Source organism: Gopherus evgoodei, chromosome 18 (assembly GCF_007399415.2).
Source record: "Gopherus evgoodei ecotype Sinaloan lineage chromosome 18, rGopEvg1_v1.p, whole genome shotgun sequence".
In the NCBI taxonomy this organism is placed as follows: domain Eukaryota; kingdom Metazoa; phylum Chordata; order Testudines; family Testudinidae; genus Gopherus; species Gopherus evgoodei.
This window is the reverse complement of record NC_044339.1, coordinates 11,687,136-11,707,066: the sequence shown is the minus strand read 5'-3', so window position 1 is coordinate 11,707,066 and position 19,931 is coordinate 11,687,136. Positions and strand designations below refer to the sequence as shown.

The window sequence follows — 19,931 nt, the reverse complement described above, 5'->3', positions numbered from 1 at the left end:
AAACTCCTAATGACCTCAGTGGAGTCATGATTTCAGCCTCTGTGTTTTATGTACAGACAGGGACGTGTGAATGTTTGTGTGTATTGAGAGAGAGAGAGAGAGAGACTCTCAGTGATTCCAGTACAGAGTGCTGATGGGATCAGGCATAGGTTGTACAAAAAAAAGACACATAAGCTGAAAAACTGAAATTACTTAATAATGCTTAGCCAGTCAACTTTATCTCCTAATAATATGTAATGTAATGCCACAATTCAATCCTGCTCACCTACTCACATGAATAGCTCCAGTAATGTCAGTGGAACTCCAGGCACAAATAAAGTACAATATCAGGCCCAAGCTTTGCATTTAGAAATCACCCCCCGCCCCCATCTGCAGATCTCAAAACCCTTTATAAACATTAATTAACTAAACCTGACAGCCACTCTGAATAAACTGCATAAGAACCGCCGTACATTATGGGACCCCTGGCTATTCTGAAGCTCTGTAAACACCCCCAGAAGGTGAAGCTACTGCTGCTACAATACATCTCTTAACTGGAGACGGCATCTCTCATCTTACGTCTACACTGCCGCTGAGAGTGAGCCTCTCAACCTAGGTAGACAGACTTGCACGAGTGTGGACACTGCAGCTTTGGCGGTGGCTCAGGATTTCAAGTCACAACTGGATCTGAGCCCAGGTGGCCAGCCTGAGTCTGCACCGGAGCCACACTGCTATTTTCAGCGCACTAGCTCAAGTCCCACTAGCATGAGTCTCGCTCCCAGTTGCAGCGCAGACATATCCTTAGAGGCTAGGAGTCAGAAATTCAGTTTCTCTTATTTCTCTGGAACCTTTGGAGCTCTCACTTCAATTTCCTGGAAGGGCATTTTTAAAAGAGAAATTCACACAAAGAAAGAAAGAATTCCTCAGTGAGGAGATAGACATTATAGAGCAGACAAAGGTGGGAGGGAGAGAGACACACAATCCTGTAACCCTTACTCTTGTGAATAGTCCCACTGGAGTCAATGGATCAGATTCTCCTTTGCCTTGCACTTTATGACACCATTTAACCCTGTGTATATGTTAAATTATACCGATCTGATTCACTAGTGTTTTACACCCATGCTGCACTTATTTTGCACAGGAGTAAGATGTCTGATTTGGGAAAGCATGTAAGCAAGTTCTTAACTTTAAACATGTGCTTAAATCAACTGACTTCCATGGGACTTAAAGTTAAGCTTTCCTCAGCTGGGGCCTTAAGATGACTCAAGATGCCAGGCAATGGAGATTCTGACCCAGTGGGACTACTCTCAGAAGTAAGAGCTGCAGATCCAAGACCACAGACTATGGAGAGGAAGATATAAAGAGAGAGAGAGTGTGTGTGCATAACTATGTGATAAAGAAACCACTGAAAACCAAATGGAGGAAAAAGCAGAATGGAGGAGAAAAGCGACATACAGTAAAAACGAAAAAATGGAGAGTTAAAAGGCCGATGGAAGAAAAGAGGGAGGAGGAGGGAGAGCACTAGACAAAGTCACTTTGCCCTTTCTTGAGGGTTATATAGCCTTGCTGGTTATAATGCCCAGAGCCAAGAGAATGGCAGTAGTTATGCCTCTAAAGCCTATCACACAGTAGGATATTAAAGTGTGGCTCAGAGGCTGCCCTGATCGCTAATGCAGTTGTATACAGTAGCAAAATTAATCTCGCTGTAGTAAAATTTATCATGTGGAAGGGAAAAATATATTTGAGATGATGTATAATTTAAAGAAGAAAGAAAAAGAAATTGTGCATTATTTAAAGTAAATATTCCAGAGCGTGGTAGAACAGGCTCAGTCGGACACCATTACTCATGCCAGAAAGGCGGAAATTGATGATTTTTGCTCAAAACTTGTAATTTCATCTTTTTCTTCTGCTCTCTTTTGCAAAAACAAACTCACCCGCCATGAAACAAATGTTTTACAGTAAATAAATAAAATAGATAACTGTAAAGAGAGAGAGAGAGAGAGAGAAGTTGCCAGGTTCTAGAAATTGAATTTTTAAAAAATTCTTTTGAGCCCTCCTCCGTCTAGAAGCGATTTAAAAAAAAAAGTGTCAGGGGCTGCAATATATTTCTTCAGCCAGTTCATTAAATTAATTCATAAGCAGGGGCTCTGAAATTATACCCGATGACAAATGGTCTCAAAATTTAAATGGTACAAACTCATCTTATTAGAGGCAAAACATTAAAAAACAAACGCATCTCCCCCCCTTGCCATCGCGGCTTTAATTTCTCTTGGTGGGGGCAATGAAAGGCATTTGATGGATGGTTCTTACCTTATTCATAAGCGAGGATAAAAGAGATGAATTTGCTGAGACTGTGTGGCCATTTGATTCATTACTGGAACACACAAACCAATAGGGTTTAGTTAAGACGTGCACAGGGACCGTGAGCACTGAGATTAATTCTTCTCCTTTCAAATTGTGTCCTCTCCCCACCTCCTCCCCTACTTCCCACCTGCTGCATCTGGAGGAAGAGATAATGCCCATTCTCCCTCGGGCAGGTCAAGTTCTATATAGTAGCTAGGATGCAAGGGAAGAGGGTCTCAAGCTTCCAGAGATAAGATGGATCTCTTGGGCATTCAGTATTCCAGTTCATACCTCAAGTGTCCAGCCCAGCTCCCTCCTCATCACCTGATACCTAGCTCATTTCTCACTCACTCTGCATTACTCTTTGTCCTGCCCCAGGCCAGGCAGGACTGTTAAAACACATATGCCACAGAACACTCAAGGCTCCTATAACAAAACCACAGGGTGATAGTTGTGAATTGAGAAAGGCCCTCTCTGTAGTAGATGAAGAGGCAAAAAAAAGTCTAGGGTACTAGGGTACAATGTCTGAGACACTCACACAAGAGCAATCCAGGTATTTTTCAAGCATTAGCATGACCTTGCTGATTACAACAACTGGGACAAAGTCTTTAGCTCAGGCCTGGTTGAACCTCAGCATGGAGAGGAAACCACACGTGTTGCAGGCTGCCCTGGTTCAGCCAGTCCCCTAAAGGCCATTCATTCCACAATGCAGTCCCTCTTGGAAAATGACCCCAAAGCTCTTGCTCTCAGGCACTGTTGGATAGGTGCTTCATGAGTCCCAGAATACACCAACATGGCTATCAAAAACTGCAGGGCTGTAAAGATGTGCTAAACATCTGCAAGGATGAGCAAGACAAGTAGCTGTTTCATACTGATGATGTTTCTCCAACAGTTTCCTTGCTTCAGCCATGATCCAATGCCCACTGAAGTCAATGGAAATACTTTCATGAGTGTCAGCTGGCATTGGATCAGGCACTTAATGGAGACACATCATTAGTCTTCAATCAAATATATGGTGTTGACGGTGGTTGCAAAAACACTATGCTGGAGGAAGAAGGTTGGCCAGAGGCCTGTTGGTGTTCTAACTTAAGGGAGGATGTGTTCCAAGTTACAGGGGCTCTCAATCCATAAACAGGGCCCAGTGAAGTCAATGGGAGTTTATGAGCGCAAAGAATGCCATCGAGGACAAACACCTTATGCCATGGGAAGCTGAAGCAGCCATCCAGAGCTCACTAAAGCTCTTCACTTTGCAATGTACAGATTTTTCTGACTCAGCACAAGTTAGCAGCCACAGGTAAAACAAGTTAGATCAAACTGTTCTCCCTTGTGTTACTGGATGCGAGAATGGCCTTTGAGAGCCTCAGTGATAGAGCCAAGTATCCCAGCCTCTCTTTCTCACCCGTGATCTTTCACACTCAGATCCAGGCTGTGCTCCTGCAAGGAATCCTGGGTCGCCGAGGATGAGGACACCACACTCTCCACAGGCTCCTGCTTCATTTGAACTGGATTGAACCGGCTGGGAGTCATCAGTTGCCCGTTCCCTGTAGGAGACAGAGACCAAAGAGAATCATGAAAAATACACGAATTAGTGTCAGAAAGAGGCGATGGAGGCAAATAAATGAATTAAACCTCCACCACCAAATAATGGGAGAGAAGAAAAAAAAAAAAGTGGGGGGAAGGGAAGCACTCGGGTTGCTGGTCAGCGTTTATTGCTGGGCTGACTTGATGGGTTCTGACGTCCACTCCAGCATGGAAATTCTTCAAGTGATAATTATTGCAAAATTATGTCAAAGTTGTCCAGGCTACGGGCCCTTTAAAGGAGAAGAGCGGAAGACGCGTGGGGGAGACCTGATTCTCTGCACAAACTGTCATAACTAATTTGCGGGGCTGCCTCTTAAGCGTTTATTAAAGACTCTGTTAATGCTGAGGCAATGTGGCAGCTTTCGACTGCTAGTCAAGCCCCCTTTCCATTCCCCAATCTCACCGTTGCCTTAGCGACCACTCTGGCCCTCCACTGAGCATGCCCAGAAGGAACATCTGCTGTGTCAGGTCTATTGAAGCTGACAGCCAATCAGATTGGTTCAAACTGCGTGACCTCTCTCCCATCAAGTTGTCCCAACGAAAGGGGGAAATATATATATTTTTTAAATGAGAAAGATATGAAATATATAATTTTTAAATGAAGGGAATGAAACAAAAGGAGGATGGAAAAAAGAAAAAATGATGGGAAAGCAGAAAGTAAATAAGAAAAAATGAAGTAGAAAAAAGAAGAAGAGGGGGATTAAGAAAGGGAGGGAAAAGTTGCTGACAGGAACATGTCCGCTGAGCTTTTTTCCACAATCCCCAAGTGACTAAAATATTAATTTACCCTCAGGCACTACCGCTGACGGTGAGCTGTTTCAGACAGCAAGTGGCATTTTATTAAAAAATAAAAGAAATAGTTCCCTCGATGACCTTTCTGTGTTTTAGGAAAGAATTATTTTAATAATGAGGGGAAAAATATTTCAAAGCTTTTCCCCCCTTTTAACCAGATCACGTCACTCTCATCTCTTCTTCATTAAGCAAGGACTCTTGTTTGAGAAGGAGGGAGGAGGCAGAGGTGACACACCCAGACCCAACCAGCTTGCCTCAGGCACCAGACATTGGAAAGGTTTTCAATGCCCTGAGGGGAGAGAGGAATTGTGGGAGCAGAGTGTGATGTAGCTGGGGCCTGCAGGCCAGCTCCTACTCTTGGTCACATCAGTGGAAATCCAAAGGCACTTGATTGTTTTCAGTTGGGTTACTCTGGATTTATAGCGGTGTCACCAAGAGCAGTCTGGCCCTGTTCATCGGAAGGGGCCTGAGATATTCTGGCTGAAAGGGATGGCTAAAAATGAACTGTCTACTTAGGTTCTAGAGGGCAGCAAAGAAAGGTTTCATTAGTCCCAGTGGGGGGATCCACTCTGCCATGGATTCATGGTTCCTTGCAGACTGTCAAGGGACTATGTGTGAGTAGGATGGGAGGGCAGGAAAGCAACCTGCCTGTCAGACCCAGGAAGATAAAATGTCCCATCTGAGAACACAGTGGTTCCTAAGAGGATCAACCAGATGCTTCAATGGGAGAAGCTCATCCCCTCCCCCAAGCCAAGAAGAAAGAGAAAAAGGGAGATGAGGGAGTTAGAACGAGCCACAGTGAGAAGAGAGCACTGGGTGGGCTGGACGGCTCACAGGAGTACACCTCCTGGCACAGATCCAGAGCTATCACTGTTGTCTGTCCTATAATTACCGCAGTAGAGGCGCAAGGTGAGGGGGAGAGTCTCATTCGGTGCAGCTCAGCTCTCACACTCGCCTGAAAAGCTGCTAGATACAGAACCCTCTCTGACTCCATTTCCCCTCTGCCTTTCACTGGCTTGACAGTCCTTTCCCCCTTTCCAGGCCAGCCCTGCCTTCCATGGAGTGCAGCCTTCTTTCTTACGCAGAACAACCCAGTCACAGCCTTCTTGATGCTTAATGGATCATCTACAGCAGAGGTAGTCAATAGCCAGACCACGGGTCAAATCCAGGCACTTTTGAACAGACCCCGAAATCTTTTTATTTACTTATCATTGTTATTTTTTATTATTGTCTCTGGCATCTGGACCTTGACTGTACCTTTACCAAGAAATCTGGACCTTGCCAAACAATAACTGACTACCCCTGCTACAGCAACAGACCAAGCAATGAAAGGTCCTTGCTGCTGTCCTTTTCCCCAGGCCAGGTCCAGTTTCTTTCCTAATACTCCTCATCCCTGCCCTGTTTTCCTGAGGAGCAGAAATTCAACCTCACCAGATGCTCCTGATGAACTGAAAAAGATTCTGATCAGGGGTGCATGTCAGCAAGCTCTCTGGGAGCATGGCTGGTGCTTGGGACACCAATCAAATGGCAGAGACAGGGCTCAGAAGTCCAGCACAAGCAGCTGGGGGCGGGGAGGGGGGCAGCGGAAGAGAAGGGAGTGAGTCTGAGGGGCAAGAGGGCAATGAGCAGTAGGATCTGCACAGATGAGTCCACCCGATATACAAGAAACACAGGGGGGTAGGGAGGGAGCTCCATGTTGGGCTGTGAGAATCGACTGGGTCTGACTCACCCTGCTCTCCTGTGGGAAGGAGGGGAGGACAATGCTGCCATCAAGACCCAATGCTCGGATCCTCAAGATGGACCATGGGAAGTGTGACTCGAGTATGCTCTGTAACCCTGGGACTCCGGTGATTTCTTTATCCATTTCCATTTTCAATAAAATGCCCCTTGCTTTCCAGCCTACAGTTAGATGGGGAGGGAGGCACCACACAGGAGAACACTCCTCCTCCAGGGCTAAGAGGAGCCTGGCTCTGTGTAGGCAGCAGCTTCTGCTCTCCTGGCTACGTGAAGACATCCAGGTTCCACAGAAACCCCCCAAGCCAACACTGTACCTTGGCACCCAATGCTTTAACTGGACAAGGCCGAATCACTTCTCCCAGCAATGCTCTTGTACAACCTCCCTATTGCCAGCAAGTGGCCCACTGAATAGACCCATTCTCTCCAAATCAGATGTCTCCAACTCTCCCACCTTTTACCCAGCTCCAGTCTGCTGGGAGGGCTGGGGAACTCACCTGCTTCGAGCGCCATGGATGGCTTGAGGGCTGCCGCTGCCAGCCTGGCCATCATGGGTGAGATCAATCCTTTGCTGGCGGAGATCCTCTCCATAATGGATGCTGCTGCACCTGGGGAAGAGGTGGCTGTCGGCTCACTGGACCCTGAGACGGCTTGGGAGGGGGAAGTGGCAGCAGTAGAGGATGTTGGATTGGTGCTGGAGGAACCAGCAGTCATTAGATTGGCTGAGCTGGTGGGATGTGGCGTGGAGACACGACTGGGGATGATGGGGAAGTAGGAGCTGACCGTTCCGGGAAGTGCTGAGTTGGCGAGTGCCAGGGCCAAAGGTATATTGCTGGGGAGGGCCTGGGAGAGCAGGCCAGAGATCTTGGTGGCCGGTGGCATGCTGTTGGTGGGCTTGCAGGCCTGAGAGGAGGCAAGCTCAGCAGCGGAAGAAGGTGCAGCCGGGATGATGAGGGAGACGGAAGACTGCTGACTGGTAGGGGAGGCACTCAGGCTGGAGTTCTTAGAGCTCATGGCAGAGAAGTCAATGAGGTCATCGTTGCTGGACTCCTCCTGCTCGTTATCCTTGGCTCCCAAGAGGGAGGTGGGGAGGCCCAACACCCCTGAGCTGCGGATGTGCCGGCGTTCGTGCTTGCGCTTGTGGGAGGTCATCTGGCTGGTGGAGGTAAAGGTGAAGCCACAGCCCGCCCGAATACAGTGGAAGTGGTTGGTGGCCTTGCTGTAGACGCAGCCTTCGTACTTGCACTCCTCATACTTGTAGAACTTCTTGAAGCCGTCCTTGGCATAGGCATCATCCTTGATGTGGTAGCTCTTGTGCTTCTCAATGTCGCACTTGTTCTTGAAAGTGAACGTACACCCGGGTCGCCTACAAGGGCACAGAAGAGGGTGGGAGGCTGTATGAGTTGGGAGCACCACGGGGCTGCCGCATCACTTGCCTCCTCTCTGGGATGAGGTTTGGGATCAATATAAAGTACTGACCCCTGATAGCAAGAGACCTCTTGGCCCCTCTTAGAGTTGGCTTGGGATGCACCAAGAAGGGTCTTTCCAGCCAAGGGAAGCAAGGATGCGACCAAATACGAGAGCTGGGATAATGCCTCCACTCTGAAGACTACCCAACACAATAGAGGCAGGGATCCAGCCCTGCCCACCAGTCATCTCAAACAGAACACGAGCCCAAGGCAGCCTGAGGGTCATTCCTAGACATAAAAATAGGCCCTAGCTGTGCCTTGATTTTCTCTCAAATGATATGGATGCCCAATGGAGTCACTGGAAGGGCACTCAAGTAAATGAAAGCAGAGTTTGGCCTTAAATTAGGACAGCTGGATGGCTGGTCTCTAGACAGAACAGTACCCCTCAATGATGACCTTTCAAGCAAAGGTAATGTGGTCTCTTTCCTGAGAGATTTCTATCATAGATTTCCCAATGGGCACACTTGCCTTGATTCATCAGGGAGAGATCAGGGTGTCTCCTACTACGAGAGCTCTCTCCAGATTACACCCACTCTGGAGTTTACGTCCTTTCAGGAAGATGCCTGGGAGGTTCACATCCAGAAAGGCCTTCCTGGTAGGTTGCCCCACTGTGTATAATCCTCAGGTTATGACTTTTCAGAAGGACGCCAGCAGATGTGCATCAATAAGGTAGGATTTTTGCCCTCCCCCACTATCTCACCTGCAGTGGAAGTGAGTGGTTTTCTGCCCATAGAACTGACAGTCCACGGTGCCACAGTCTTCTGTAGCTCGGAACCGCTGGAACCCATCATTGATCAGCTGTGTGTTCTTCTTGTGGAAGTTTTCGTGGGTCATCACATCAGAGGTGCTGGTATAGACTTTGTTACAGCCCACCTGCCCAGGACCAAGGGAAAGAGACATCAAACCATCCCAGCAGCAGCCTACTGTTTTATTATTAGTACCAGCAGTAATACACACACAAGCAACACAGAGATATTTTAATTGTATTTGTGCATTTCCCCTCAGTACTGAGTCATCGCTTTGGTTGTCAACCTAAGGACTGATGCTACAAAGAGTCTAAGAAAAGCCTGAGTCTATAGGGATGAAACAATTAGAACAGGAGAAGGAAGCAGAGGATTGGGGGAGATATAGAGAGATTAAGGCTACTGCTCAGGGACAGGGCAGGGAGGCTCCTGTTCCTGAAAAGAGCTGGACAGACTGACAAATACTGTCATGAGCCTTTGTCATCTTGGGAAGATTTGGAGAGACTTAGGGCTTCTACTCCAGCCCTTTACCTACTTATGGAGCACTGGAGAGACTGGTGGTTACTCATCTATTCATTTTCTCTCTCTGGGAGATGAGGTGGTGGAGAGCAAGCTGGACACAGCTCTAGGGTCTGTTCTACTCTAGCTAGACACAGACCAGAGTGGAAATCCCAGTCAGTTGGTCACCAGGAACCGGTGGCTTTTCCCCATCACGCCCCAACATTGTTTGCTCAATGATTTTAACCTTCTGCAGCGAGTGGGAATGGTGTGATGAGAACAGAATGCTGAAAACCTGCCTGCCCCTGGGCAAAGCGGGCAACTTTGCCATATTGAGTAAAAAACCAGTGGAATCTGAAAACACCATCACCCCTGCTGAGCTGCTGACAGCAGGTTTTATTTTTTCCCTTTCTTCTTTTGCACAGTGTGTGCCAACGCCTGCACCATCTCAGAAGTGAAGAGAACGAAAACACCACCTCTCAGTTCAGCCCAGGTTGATTCAAACAGGCAATAACAAATACCCAGGGGGGGAAAAAAAAAAGGATCTCCAGCTATTTCCAATATAAAAGAGCCTCTCTCTCTCTCCATGCTGACACCTTGAAAAAAAACAGACCCTGTGCAGCATTAAAAAAAAGAATTAAACAAAAACCTCCTTAGGAATAATTTGCAATGCGGCTCTTGGTGTTAAAGCCTAAAAAATGTCAGTTTATATAAACAACTAACTGAATTTTATCCACACCAATTATGGACATAAAGAAAAAAAAAACATGAGGTGGATGGCACAAATCCTGCCATTTAAGCAATATTCATTTTAATTGCAAGTTTATGTTCTGACACCTTTCCTGTAAGACACTGCTTACATGGTCATTGACTTTCTGGAAGGGAGTGGTCACGGGGCTAAATTACCCTTATATAGAGGCTTAGATAGGGGTCTTTATTGAACCTCGGAGTGGCTGCAGACTGAGTAATCTTAATTGCCCTTTAAAAATTAAATAATTCCCACCCTAGTCAACTCAGCAGGAAACTGCACAAGGAAAATATAGGAGAAATAGCATTAAAATGTCCATAGCAGAGACCCAAATGAAGCCCCAATTTCAGCAAAACACTAAGCACATGCTTACGTCCAACCCTATTCAGGACAGCACTTAAGTGCCTGTCTAACATTAAGCTTGCGCTTAAGTCCCATTGACGTCAAAAGCTGACTTGACTTAAATATGTCCGTCCCTGTTCATTTGGGCATGAGTTTAAGACCCTCTGGCTTTACTCAGCCTTAAGCACATGCTTAACTGCTTTGCTGAACTGGAGTCGTATGACTGCAGAATAATCCAGGAAGTGGGATTTTAGAGAAGTAAAAACTTATGAGGGTGTTTGATTATTTCCTGTGTGCTTAAAAATTCCATTGCACATTGGTATAGCAATGTTTTAGGCGCTGATTCAGTGTATCCCCATTCCTACCCTGCTTCAGGGCTGATCCCACTCTAAGAGATGGATAAAGTAACCAGGGTTCCAACTGCCTCTGGGCTAGAAAGGGACAAAGAGCTGAAAGTTCTGTCTATGTGGTAATTCCAATTCCTGTAACACCATTGTCAAAACCATTTGCTCTTGAAATTTAACCACATTCCCAACGTAATGCCCAATATCTCTCAGAATTTCTCCTCTAGCAATGCTGGTGAGGAAGGCAGAGCTGAGGTTTCCTTCAAACCGAGGACCATTAATATTTGATTGTCCTAGCAGCTGGCTACAAAGGAACTAAATCCAGTGCTAAAGGACAGATGTTGTGCAGAGAGAGGCCATATATCAAGGGAAGCTGTGACAGGTCAGATGATCTGTTTGGGCACAGGAAGTGGCACTCTAGAGAGACTTCACCGCTTGTCCCGATATCAGTCCCACAGAAAGGGATCATCTGTGTGGATAAGTCAGGTACAGAACAGAGGAGAAACCTTAAACCCAGCCCTGCCAACCCAAAACCAGACCATTGCCCTTCTTACAGATCAGAATCATGCTTGGCAGGAGAAGGTCCATGCAAACTGGATATAGATTCTTCACAGAGGTGACTGAACCAGAAAGGACCAGGAGAGGCTACATTTAAGCTATTGGAAGTTCTTCTTTAAAACAGTTTGCTGTAGGAGAGGCTCCTGTCCTCCCTAAAAGGCAAGTGTTGGGTTGCCAGAATTTCAGGATGCTTTAGGTTTGCTACAGAAAGGGAATGGGTCAGGTCAACTGGCTCTGGGTTCTTCATTCTCCCTACAGCCCTGTAATCTTTTCCCCAGCCACGTTGCTGCCTTCTCCCCAGTCCAGCTGTGTTACCTGCATGCAGTGATAATGTGTGCTTTTCCCATTCAGGTGACAGCCATGGTAGTACACGCTGCAGTCATCCAAGGGGCTGAAGCGCATGAAGCCGTGCTGGAGGGAGTTATCACGTTTCTTGTGCATGTTGTAATGCCGAATCACATCCTGTTTACTAGTGAATCTCTGGGGAGACAGAGAGAAAGTGAGACACACATATGAAAGGGGTGGCTGAGGTGAGTATTCCTGGGTAACTTCCTTTAAAAACCCCTTATACTGCAGATTTACAGTTCAGCCGTACAATGCATTTGACACCCCATGAGGGTCAGGTTAGATTAAAGGAGAAATCTGTTTTTTGTTAAACGGACAATATATGCAAACACAAACTGTTTCAGTAACTATAAGGCAGGAGTGAAAGATACAATAGTCTCATGTCCAAGATGTGCTTTCTGCAGTCTTGAACATGATTCTTCTGATATGATTTTAGCTGCTGCTCTCTGAAGAGCTGCTATAGCTGGAAAGGAAACCAGTGAACTATACCTGCTATAAATGAATAATCCCAGTTTTCAAATCACTCGTGCTAGGGGTTTGCAAGACACTGGCTACTAAATCCATGTCAAAAGGAAGAGGGGAAAAGATACTTTGCTCTCCTATAGTGCCTTTTCCATCTAGAGCTCTCCAAGTATTCTACAAACATCACTGAATTTTAGCCTCACAACCCCCCGGACCATAGGCAGGTTTTTATTCAGAAAACCAGCTTTATGGGGAAACTGGAGGCACAGAGAGAAGTGACTTGCCCCTGATCACACAGAAAGTCAGTGGCAGAACTGAGAATTGACCCTAACTCTCCCTGTTCCATGCCAGAACCACCAGACCATCCCCTTCATCCTCTGCCTACTTGAACTAAGGAACTGGTGCCCCATTATCAATGCAGACAAAGTGCCTTTAATACGAAGCTTTTCATTTTTATTTCCCATGTACATTGATATTCAACAGTGAAGGTGTGAAAGGAAATCTGATTTAAAAAAAAATCAATAGCCATTTATTGTGAGGAGTGGTTGAAAAACCCTGTATTCTAATATTTAGCAACTTTTCCAGCCTCCCTTTACAAGAGACAAATGATTATTGCTTCCACTCTGTACTCCTATAATATCAATCCTGATCATTCCATTGGTATTGGCAAGGGGATATATGGATATGGATTTCAGTAGGAAGCCCGCGGAGGCTAGAGGTACTATTTCCCTTGGGGTATGTACAGGATTCCCATTGCCAATCACCGTTAATTTGTGCCCATTTATTACAGAGCGTTACTTATTATAAACTATATCTCAGCCATAAAATAATTTGCATTTTAAAAAGCAGCCTAAATCCTTATTCCCCTGTGAGACCAGCCAAGCTCCTTTGCAAGCAGCTCCTGGACTCCTTGGGATATAATTATGAGGCCAATCATAATAATAGGTTTTTCTGTCTTTCCATCCTTTGTGTCCTCCCTGCTCTCTGTGTACAGAGACCTCTGTCCATGATTAATAAGACTCTCCATCTGATCGTCCCTGTCTGGGTCACTAGCAACATCCCAAGGAAAAGCCCCAGTCTGATCTATTGAAACTAGGGTGACCCGATTTTGGGGACAGTCCCAATTTTCTTATATAGGTTCCTATTACTGCCAACCCTCGTCCCGATTTTTCACACTTGCTGTCTGGTCACCCTAATTGAAACCTGAAGTTGAACAGAGTGGAGCCGAGCTGGTTTCCCTTGCTGTGATCAGACTCATTCCCCCAAGACCAAAGTGCCTCCTTGGGTTGGGGCAGGAGTCATGCTGGGTGCAGAGTAGAGGCAAACTCTGGGATTTCCCCCTCTCCCCTGCCCCCACACAGTCTGACCACAGAGATGGCAGAGCCATGCTCACAGACCTGGAAAGAGGGTAAACAAACACAGCATGTGACTCAGAGCTGGCTCGATGTTGCTACTCTGGCAATTCTCCCAGCAATTACTGCACATGCCCCTTCCCCCACCCGCTCCCCAACCATAGATCCAAGGCTGCTGCTGGTCTTATTGGGTGTTTTGTTGCTGCTACTGCTCTTATGTTGCATGGACAACCGCAGAGACAGACTGACAGACAGCATGCCTTATTTTCAGGCCAATTTACAACATAGCCAAATTTATCTTCTTGGCTGCGCTGATGTAAATCTGAAGTAACTCCTTTGACTTCAGCTGAGCCAGATCCTGCTCTTGGTTACACTGGTGTAAATCTCACTGATTTAGATTAAGCTAGATTCTGCTCTCAGTTATAGTGGTGTGTATCTGGAATAATGCCACTGAGTTCAGCAGTGCTAGGCTGTTGTAACTGGGAACAGAATTTGACTCCAATAGTTTCAAATTGTATCTCCCGCTCTTCCCAGGACATGGAGAAAGCAGATGATCTGTTTCATGATGGAGTCCTGTGGGCTGTATCCCTTGACAGTAAGGACAGGCAATGGGTTCTGGCAGTTCATGTTCGCCCTGTTTACCTGATAGTTGCACTCCGGATCAAGGCAGTGGTAATGTTCCCGGTACTGGTACGCACAGTGTATGTGTCCGCAGTGCTGACTCCCAGAGAACCTGGAAACACAAGCGAGAGACAGAATGAAACTGACACTCTCTGAGGATGGTGACTGAAAATCAAGGTGCAAGTGAAACAAGTTTGGCCTTCTCCCTGTCCTCCTGCAGTGCAGTCTACACCTATCTGTCACCTCCGAGTGTACCGAGGAGACATGAGACTCTTTGGAGGCAAAGATTCCTATTCTCTCTGTCCCCAGGAAAAATGCAACTCCTCAGTGATACTGAGCTGAAGGAAAGAGGGTCTTCTTCCAGTTAGAAGCCCCATTTCTAACAGGGTTTTATATTGTTACATCCCAGGCCGATATCATTGCTCAGCTCTTTGAAATTGACCTTGTTCTCATCCCATCCCACTGGATCACTCCTGAGTCTGGTGCATCTCTTGCTGCTACTCTCAGGATGCAGGTATGCAAAGTTTTGACACGCCATTTTCCAAGAAATCACAGCAGATCTGGAACAAGAAGTCAATTTTGGAACCTGATCAATTTTTCCCCTCCACCCATAGCTAAACATCCTTCCCCCACTGTCCCATTCCTGCCTGTCCTGAGCTGAGGACCAGAATCTAGGACATCAGATCGAGGGAGCTGTAGTTGGAGCTGTGAAGAAAGCACTACCATTCTCAGGCAAAAGCCAACACACCAGAATAAGGGGCAAGACAAAACAGAGGAGAAGGCCTGAGGGCTGCAGAGAGGTTGCAGATGGGTATGCGGTTCTCGGCTCCTTTGGAGCAGAAAGACTAAAGGATTGCAAAGGCCACTTGTTGCAGCAGGAGAGAGATGGGGCATAAGCTGTAATGTGCCATATTTGCATTTCAATTAAGCAGGGTGCCAGCAGCTGCTTTTCCGCTACACCATAAACAAAGGTGATTTTTTCTTCTGCCTCACTGAGAGTCCAAGAGCAGCATACTTGAAATTAGAGTGTCTCACGGCGGCACAATACAAGATAATAAATGGGGGTTACTTATGCTTTTGGAAGTGGGGAGAGAGAAACACGTGATTCTTCTTCTGCAGGGTCATCTCTGGGGGGCAAATTCTGCCTCCTCTATCCCCACAGAGAGCCTGAGGAGAAGCAAAACCAGTGCTCTGAGTGTGTATAATGACCCTGCCTAACTGTCCAGGGGACTGAAGTCCTCTCTCTACAGAACAAGGCAGCAGCACTGCAAGCTTCTCCCAAGCACTGTGCTCCAGCCTGTTGTCCTGCAGGGGGCCTTCCCCAGGGGTAACACAGAAGTATCCATGGTCCAATCAGTCCTTGGCCTCTGCTGAGACTGCCAACAAAAAGCGGGGGGCAGTAGACGTAGGTTTTATGACACTTGCTGTGGAATAAGGCCCACCAACTCATATCACAGGAGTCACAGAACAGTCATCACATAGCAACAACTTCTGGTCAATACCTGGGCAGGATTTGAACGCGTGACTTAGCAGAGAGAGGCTGCTTAGCCTGCTCCAGCCCTGAGCCACACACCCTCTATTCCCACCTTCTGTGACTCAGACAAGGCTGTTCCTCTCCTTGGTGACTGGTTGCTCTGGAGTTTCTGTTTGGGCATGAGAAGAGAGACAGTCCTAGCCGATGCTCTAAAGGCACAATGCCAGGCAAGCCTACTGAAGTCATAGAATCCTAGAAATGTCAGCCTGGAAGGGACTTTGAGAAGTCATCAAGTCCAGCGCCTGCGCTGAGACAGGACCAAGCAAACCTAGACCATCCGTGACAGGTGTTTATCCAACTTGTTCTTAAAAACCTCCAGTGATGGGGATTCCACAATCTCCTTTGGAAGCCTATTCCAGAGCTTACCTACCCTTAGAGTTGGAAAGTTTTTCCTAACATCTAACCTAAATCTCACTGGCTACAGATTAACCCCATTACTTCTTGTCCTACTCTTCAATGGACACAGAGAACAATTGATCACCTCTTTATAACAGCCCTTAACATACTGAAGATTATCATCAGGTCGCCCCTCAGTCTTCTTTTCTGAAGACTACATATGCCTTGTATTTTTAAGCTTTCTGCATAGGTCAGGTTTTCTAACCTTTTTATCATTTTTGCTGCACTCTCCGAGACTCTCTCCAATTTATCCACATCTTTCCTAAAGTGTGACACCCAGAACTGGACACAGTATCCACCTGAGACCTAACTGGTGCTAAGTACAATGGATCAATTACCTCTCATGTCTTACATATGATACTCCTGTTAATGTACCCCAGAATGATATTAGCCTTTTTTTCAACTGCATCACATTGTTGACTCATCAATTTGTGATCTACTTGAACCTCAAGATCTTTTCCAGCAGTACTACCACCTAGCCAGTCATTCCCCATTCTGCAGACGTGAATTTGATTTTTCCTTCCTAAACACAGGACACTTTGCACTTATCTTTACTGAAGTTCAATGGACTCTCCCAGGGTGTCCTGGGCAATGGCTCCAGGAGGGAAATTTGCCACATGATGTTATATGTGAGGGAACAGAAGTCTGATGCCAGGTCCATTTTGGATGGCAAGTGCATCAGCTGGCTCCAGGAGGGGAGAGAGAACTGCATAATGACATTGTCAGAAGCAGAGGATGGGCTTGTACATGGGGGATGGTAAAGATGGGTATTATCAAATTCACCAGGGAAAAGCAAGGGTGAAGAACCCACCCATGGGGAGGGAAGAAGAAAAGAGAGACGGGAGAGATGCTGGTGGCAGGCAGTGACTTGATATGAAAAAAACTGGCTGCATAGTCATGAGCTTAAGATGCCTTTTGGCTGTCACAACAGAATACAATGATTCAGAGTATTAATGGGGTGCTCGGTCCAGCAGGCACTTGCTGTAGGATGGATAGGCTACACCAAAAGGGAAGGGAGAAAATGACTGAGGGATGGATAGAGTTGTGGACCTCTCTGCCCTCATAACTGCTGTGCTGCCACTTTAAACTGGTGTCCTGTTGGAATCCCAGGGGCCCTAGAAAGCACCAGGAGTGTTGTACAGCACAAGAAGCTGTGGTTTTTAGACACAGAGTACTGGGTACATGTGCCAGAGCTGTCAGGGGTAAACCTAGCTTGCAGAAGGAAAGGGGCAGGTGTCTGAGGAGGGGAAGAAGCCCCTCCAGAAGCCAGAATAATAGAAGGAAGATGCCACCTGAGTATGTGGCATGGTCAGCAGGGAGGAGGTAAACTACAGAATGATACACGGAATGCAGAAGTCTAAAGGAAAGAGAAGAGAGAGGAGGAAACCTCTAGGGAGGTTTCTTCTCCCCACCTCACTTCAGAGGGCAATACAGTCGCTCTGGATGGGCGACACTGCTAAGATGCCCCAGACTGCTAGTGCAACTAAACTAGGAAGTAAGCAAAGGACAGGGAGTGCTCTCCTTGCCAGGGAGTCTCTGGCATCAGGGCTTAGCGGAGACATGGCAGAGACAGAAAATCAAGTGGGGGGTAAATCCAAGGGTTTTTAGAGGGAGGAGAAGGGAGGAGTCAGGAAGAGTGAGACCAGAGATCCTGAATGGACTCCAGGTGGGCAATGTTTGTTCTGGCTCCAGTTGTTACTAGAAAGGTACTATGAAGCATTGGATGTAGTTGGGCAGTGGTATGAGGCAACAGCCCAAAATCAGACCGTGAATGACTAGCATGTAGGAGATTACCCTCAGCTTGGGGCTGGTGTGGAAGCCAGGAGTGTCTCAGCGTGTGGTGATGAAGTGATAAGATGGGGGATAGTTATGCCATGAAGGATATTTTTGGGTAAGCCTCTCCCAATAATGATGACTGAAGAACAGTTGGCCATCGGGGACAGAGAAAGGAAATGTGAAAGGAGAGAGACTAAAACATGGATGTCCCATTAAATAAAATGTCTGCATCTAGGGAGGGGTATGAGAGCATATTTCTTTGAGGAAAAATTAATATGATTCCTAATATTCTTAATTATGTATTTGGAACCTAGATATTACAGTGATGAGAGCTTAAGAAATGCCATATGATAGATTGATAGATAGATATATTGATCGATCACAGGCTCTCAATCTGGAGGTCATGACCCCCCTAGGGGGTCTCAATCAGATCCAGGGGGTCACAAGCACCCTCCCTTTATGTATGGCTAGATTGAAGTGGGGGAGAGGGGTGTCACATGATGGAAAAGATTAAGAGTCAATGTATTAGATAGATACCAGTACAGAGAATGGATACAGTGGGACAGATTGATGGATAGATATAGATATAACAGCTAGATTGGTAGAAAAAAATACCTGAGATAAATCAGATAAGATACTTGTAGACAAACTTGTAGAGAAGATACTTGTAATTCTATAGGTAAATGACACAGACAGCTGAAAGACTGTCCCGTGGACATGTCTCCTCTCAGTCACAACAGAACAGATCACTTCCTATCATTCACAATTGCAAAGCATCCCCATGGCAGTTACTGCAATTGCTTCCAAAGAAAAGTAGCATCAGGAGTGTACACGTGTATTTTGGGCTGTCTTTTAGTGCAAGTTAGCAGTGGGAAATAAGTAGGAACAGTCAGCACCAAGTGACATAGCCAGCTCTCTGCAGACCACCAGCAGCTGCTCCACAGATTACAACCGAGCACATGAAAGAACGAAAGAACGAAAGATCTGTAATTGGCAATAAGGGAAGAGCTGGAAAAGAGATAATCAAGACAATGAATTTTACTGAGCATATTGTGGAGGAACGTAGAAGAGCTGGATTGCTTGAAAGGGATAAAGCAGTGGAGGGAAGGGGACTCAGAGAGGAAACATTCAAAGATAAATTACCATCTGCTCAAGGGTTCCACATGTCACCCAGGACTAGGACTGCACATGAGAAAAGGCATGAGAGAGAAGCAAGAAAGGGCAGAAAGGCATGAAGGGTAAAACAAAGGGGTAGGTGGGATGGGGGAGGGGGTGCAGGAAGGCATGATAAGGGGACAGGATAGGAAGGGTGATTAAAGAACCAAAAGTTTCAGATTGCCAGACCATGCAGCAAAGCTGAGCTGGAGGATGAAAGGGAGCCAGGGCAAAGAGCAGCAATAAATAAGGCATTTCTGAAGTACATAAGGAAAAGGAGGTCAATTGTGAAGACAGCAGGGCCTTCAGGAGATGGAAAGGGGACTTAATTGACAGAGGAAATAGACACTGCTAAAAAATTAAATGACTTCTTTGCCTCAGCATTCACAAAGGGAGATGGGGACAGATGTCAGAAGCAGACATGCCTTTCCCAGGGGACAGAGAAGAAATACTGCAGGAAATCAGGATCACGCCAGAACAGGTGATTGAGAAATTGGAACAAACCTTAACAACAGTGGAGAAACAAACCAAAAGGCAAACGATGCTGGGCTGCAAACAAAGGTGTGTAACAGGAAGGAGAAGAAACGAGGCCAGCCCTATCTAAAGGGGACTTGCCTGACTAGGACTGGAAAGGTGACTGCAGACCTGGCCACCTTGTCATTACACATGAACTGCTGCAATAGATCAGGCCCATAGATCCATCCAGTCCAGAGTCTGGTCTCTGACAGTAGCTGGCACCAGTAGCTTCAGAAGAAGGTGTAGGAAATACCACAGTTATGGGATACCCTGCTCATAGGGAACATTTCGTCCCAGCCCTGTTGGTGAGATGGGGAAGGGAGAACAAAGGATAACGAGTGAGATGCAGGGCTGGAGAAGCCAATCTGCACTGTGGGGCAGAGAGGAGATGAAGATGGGTCCTCACTGAGATACATGCACTTCACAAGTGAACAGAGCTGCCCGTGAGGCTATTTGAGCAACAACCAGGGATGCTGACTAACGCTTAGGAAAGGGCCAGGCACTAAAGGAATCCCACATATGGCACGAGTTACTAGAGGCGACAGGAGGAACTAATGGGCTCAGCTTTAAGAGAAGGAGCCAGACAAGTGCTGTAGTAATATTGGGGATGGCACTTCAAACTCCTGGCCTCCTTCCACTCTGG

General features: G+C 46.5%; 1 protein-coding gene across 6 annotated transcripts in view; it reads right to left on the bottom strand.

Moving 5' to 3' along the window:
• CASZ1 (castor zinc finger 1) overlaps positions 1–19,931 on the bottom strand; it is a 266,726-nt gene that overhangs the window by 28,905 nt on the left and 217,890 nt on the right. For all 6 annotated transcript variants that reach the window (XM_030537831.1, XM_030537834.1, XM_030537832.1 and 3 more), the window contains 6 exons: positions 13,933–14,023; positions 11,447–11,611; positions 8,599–8,771; positions 6,927–7,795; positions 3,722–3,863; positions 2,290–2,353 (listed from right to left, as the gene is read on the bottom strand). In XM_030537831.1, the coding sequence (XP_030393691.1) occupies positions 2,290–2,353; positions 3,722–3,863; positions 6,927–7,795; positions 8,599–8,771; positions 11,447–11,611; positions 13,933–14,023 (1,504 nt within the window). The remainder of the gene's footprint in view (positions 1–2,289; positions 2,354–3,721; positions 3,864–6,926; positions 7,796–8,598; positions 8,772–11,446; positions 11,612–13,932; positions 14,024–19,931) is intronic.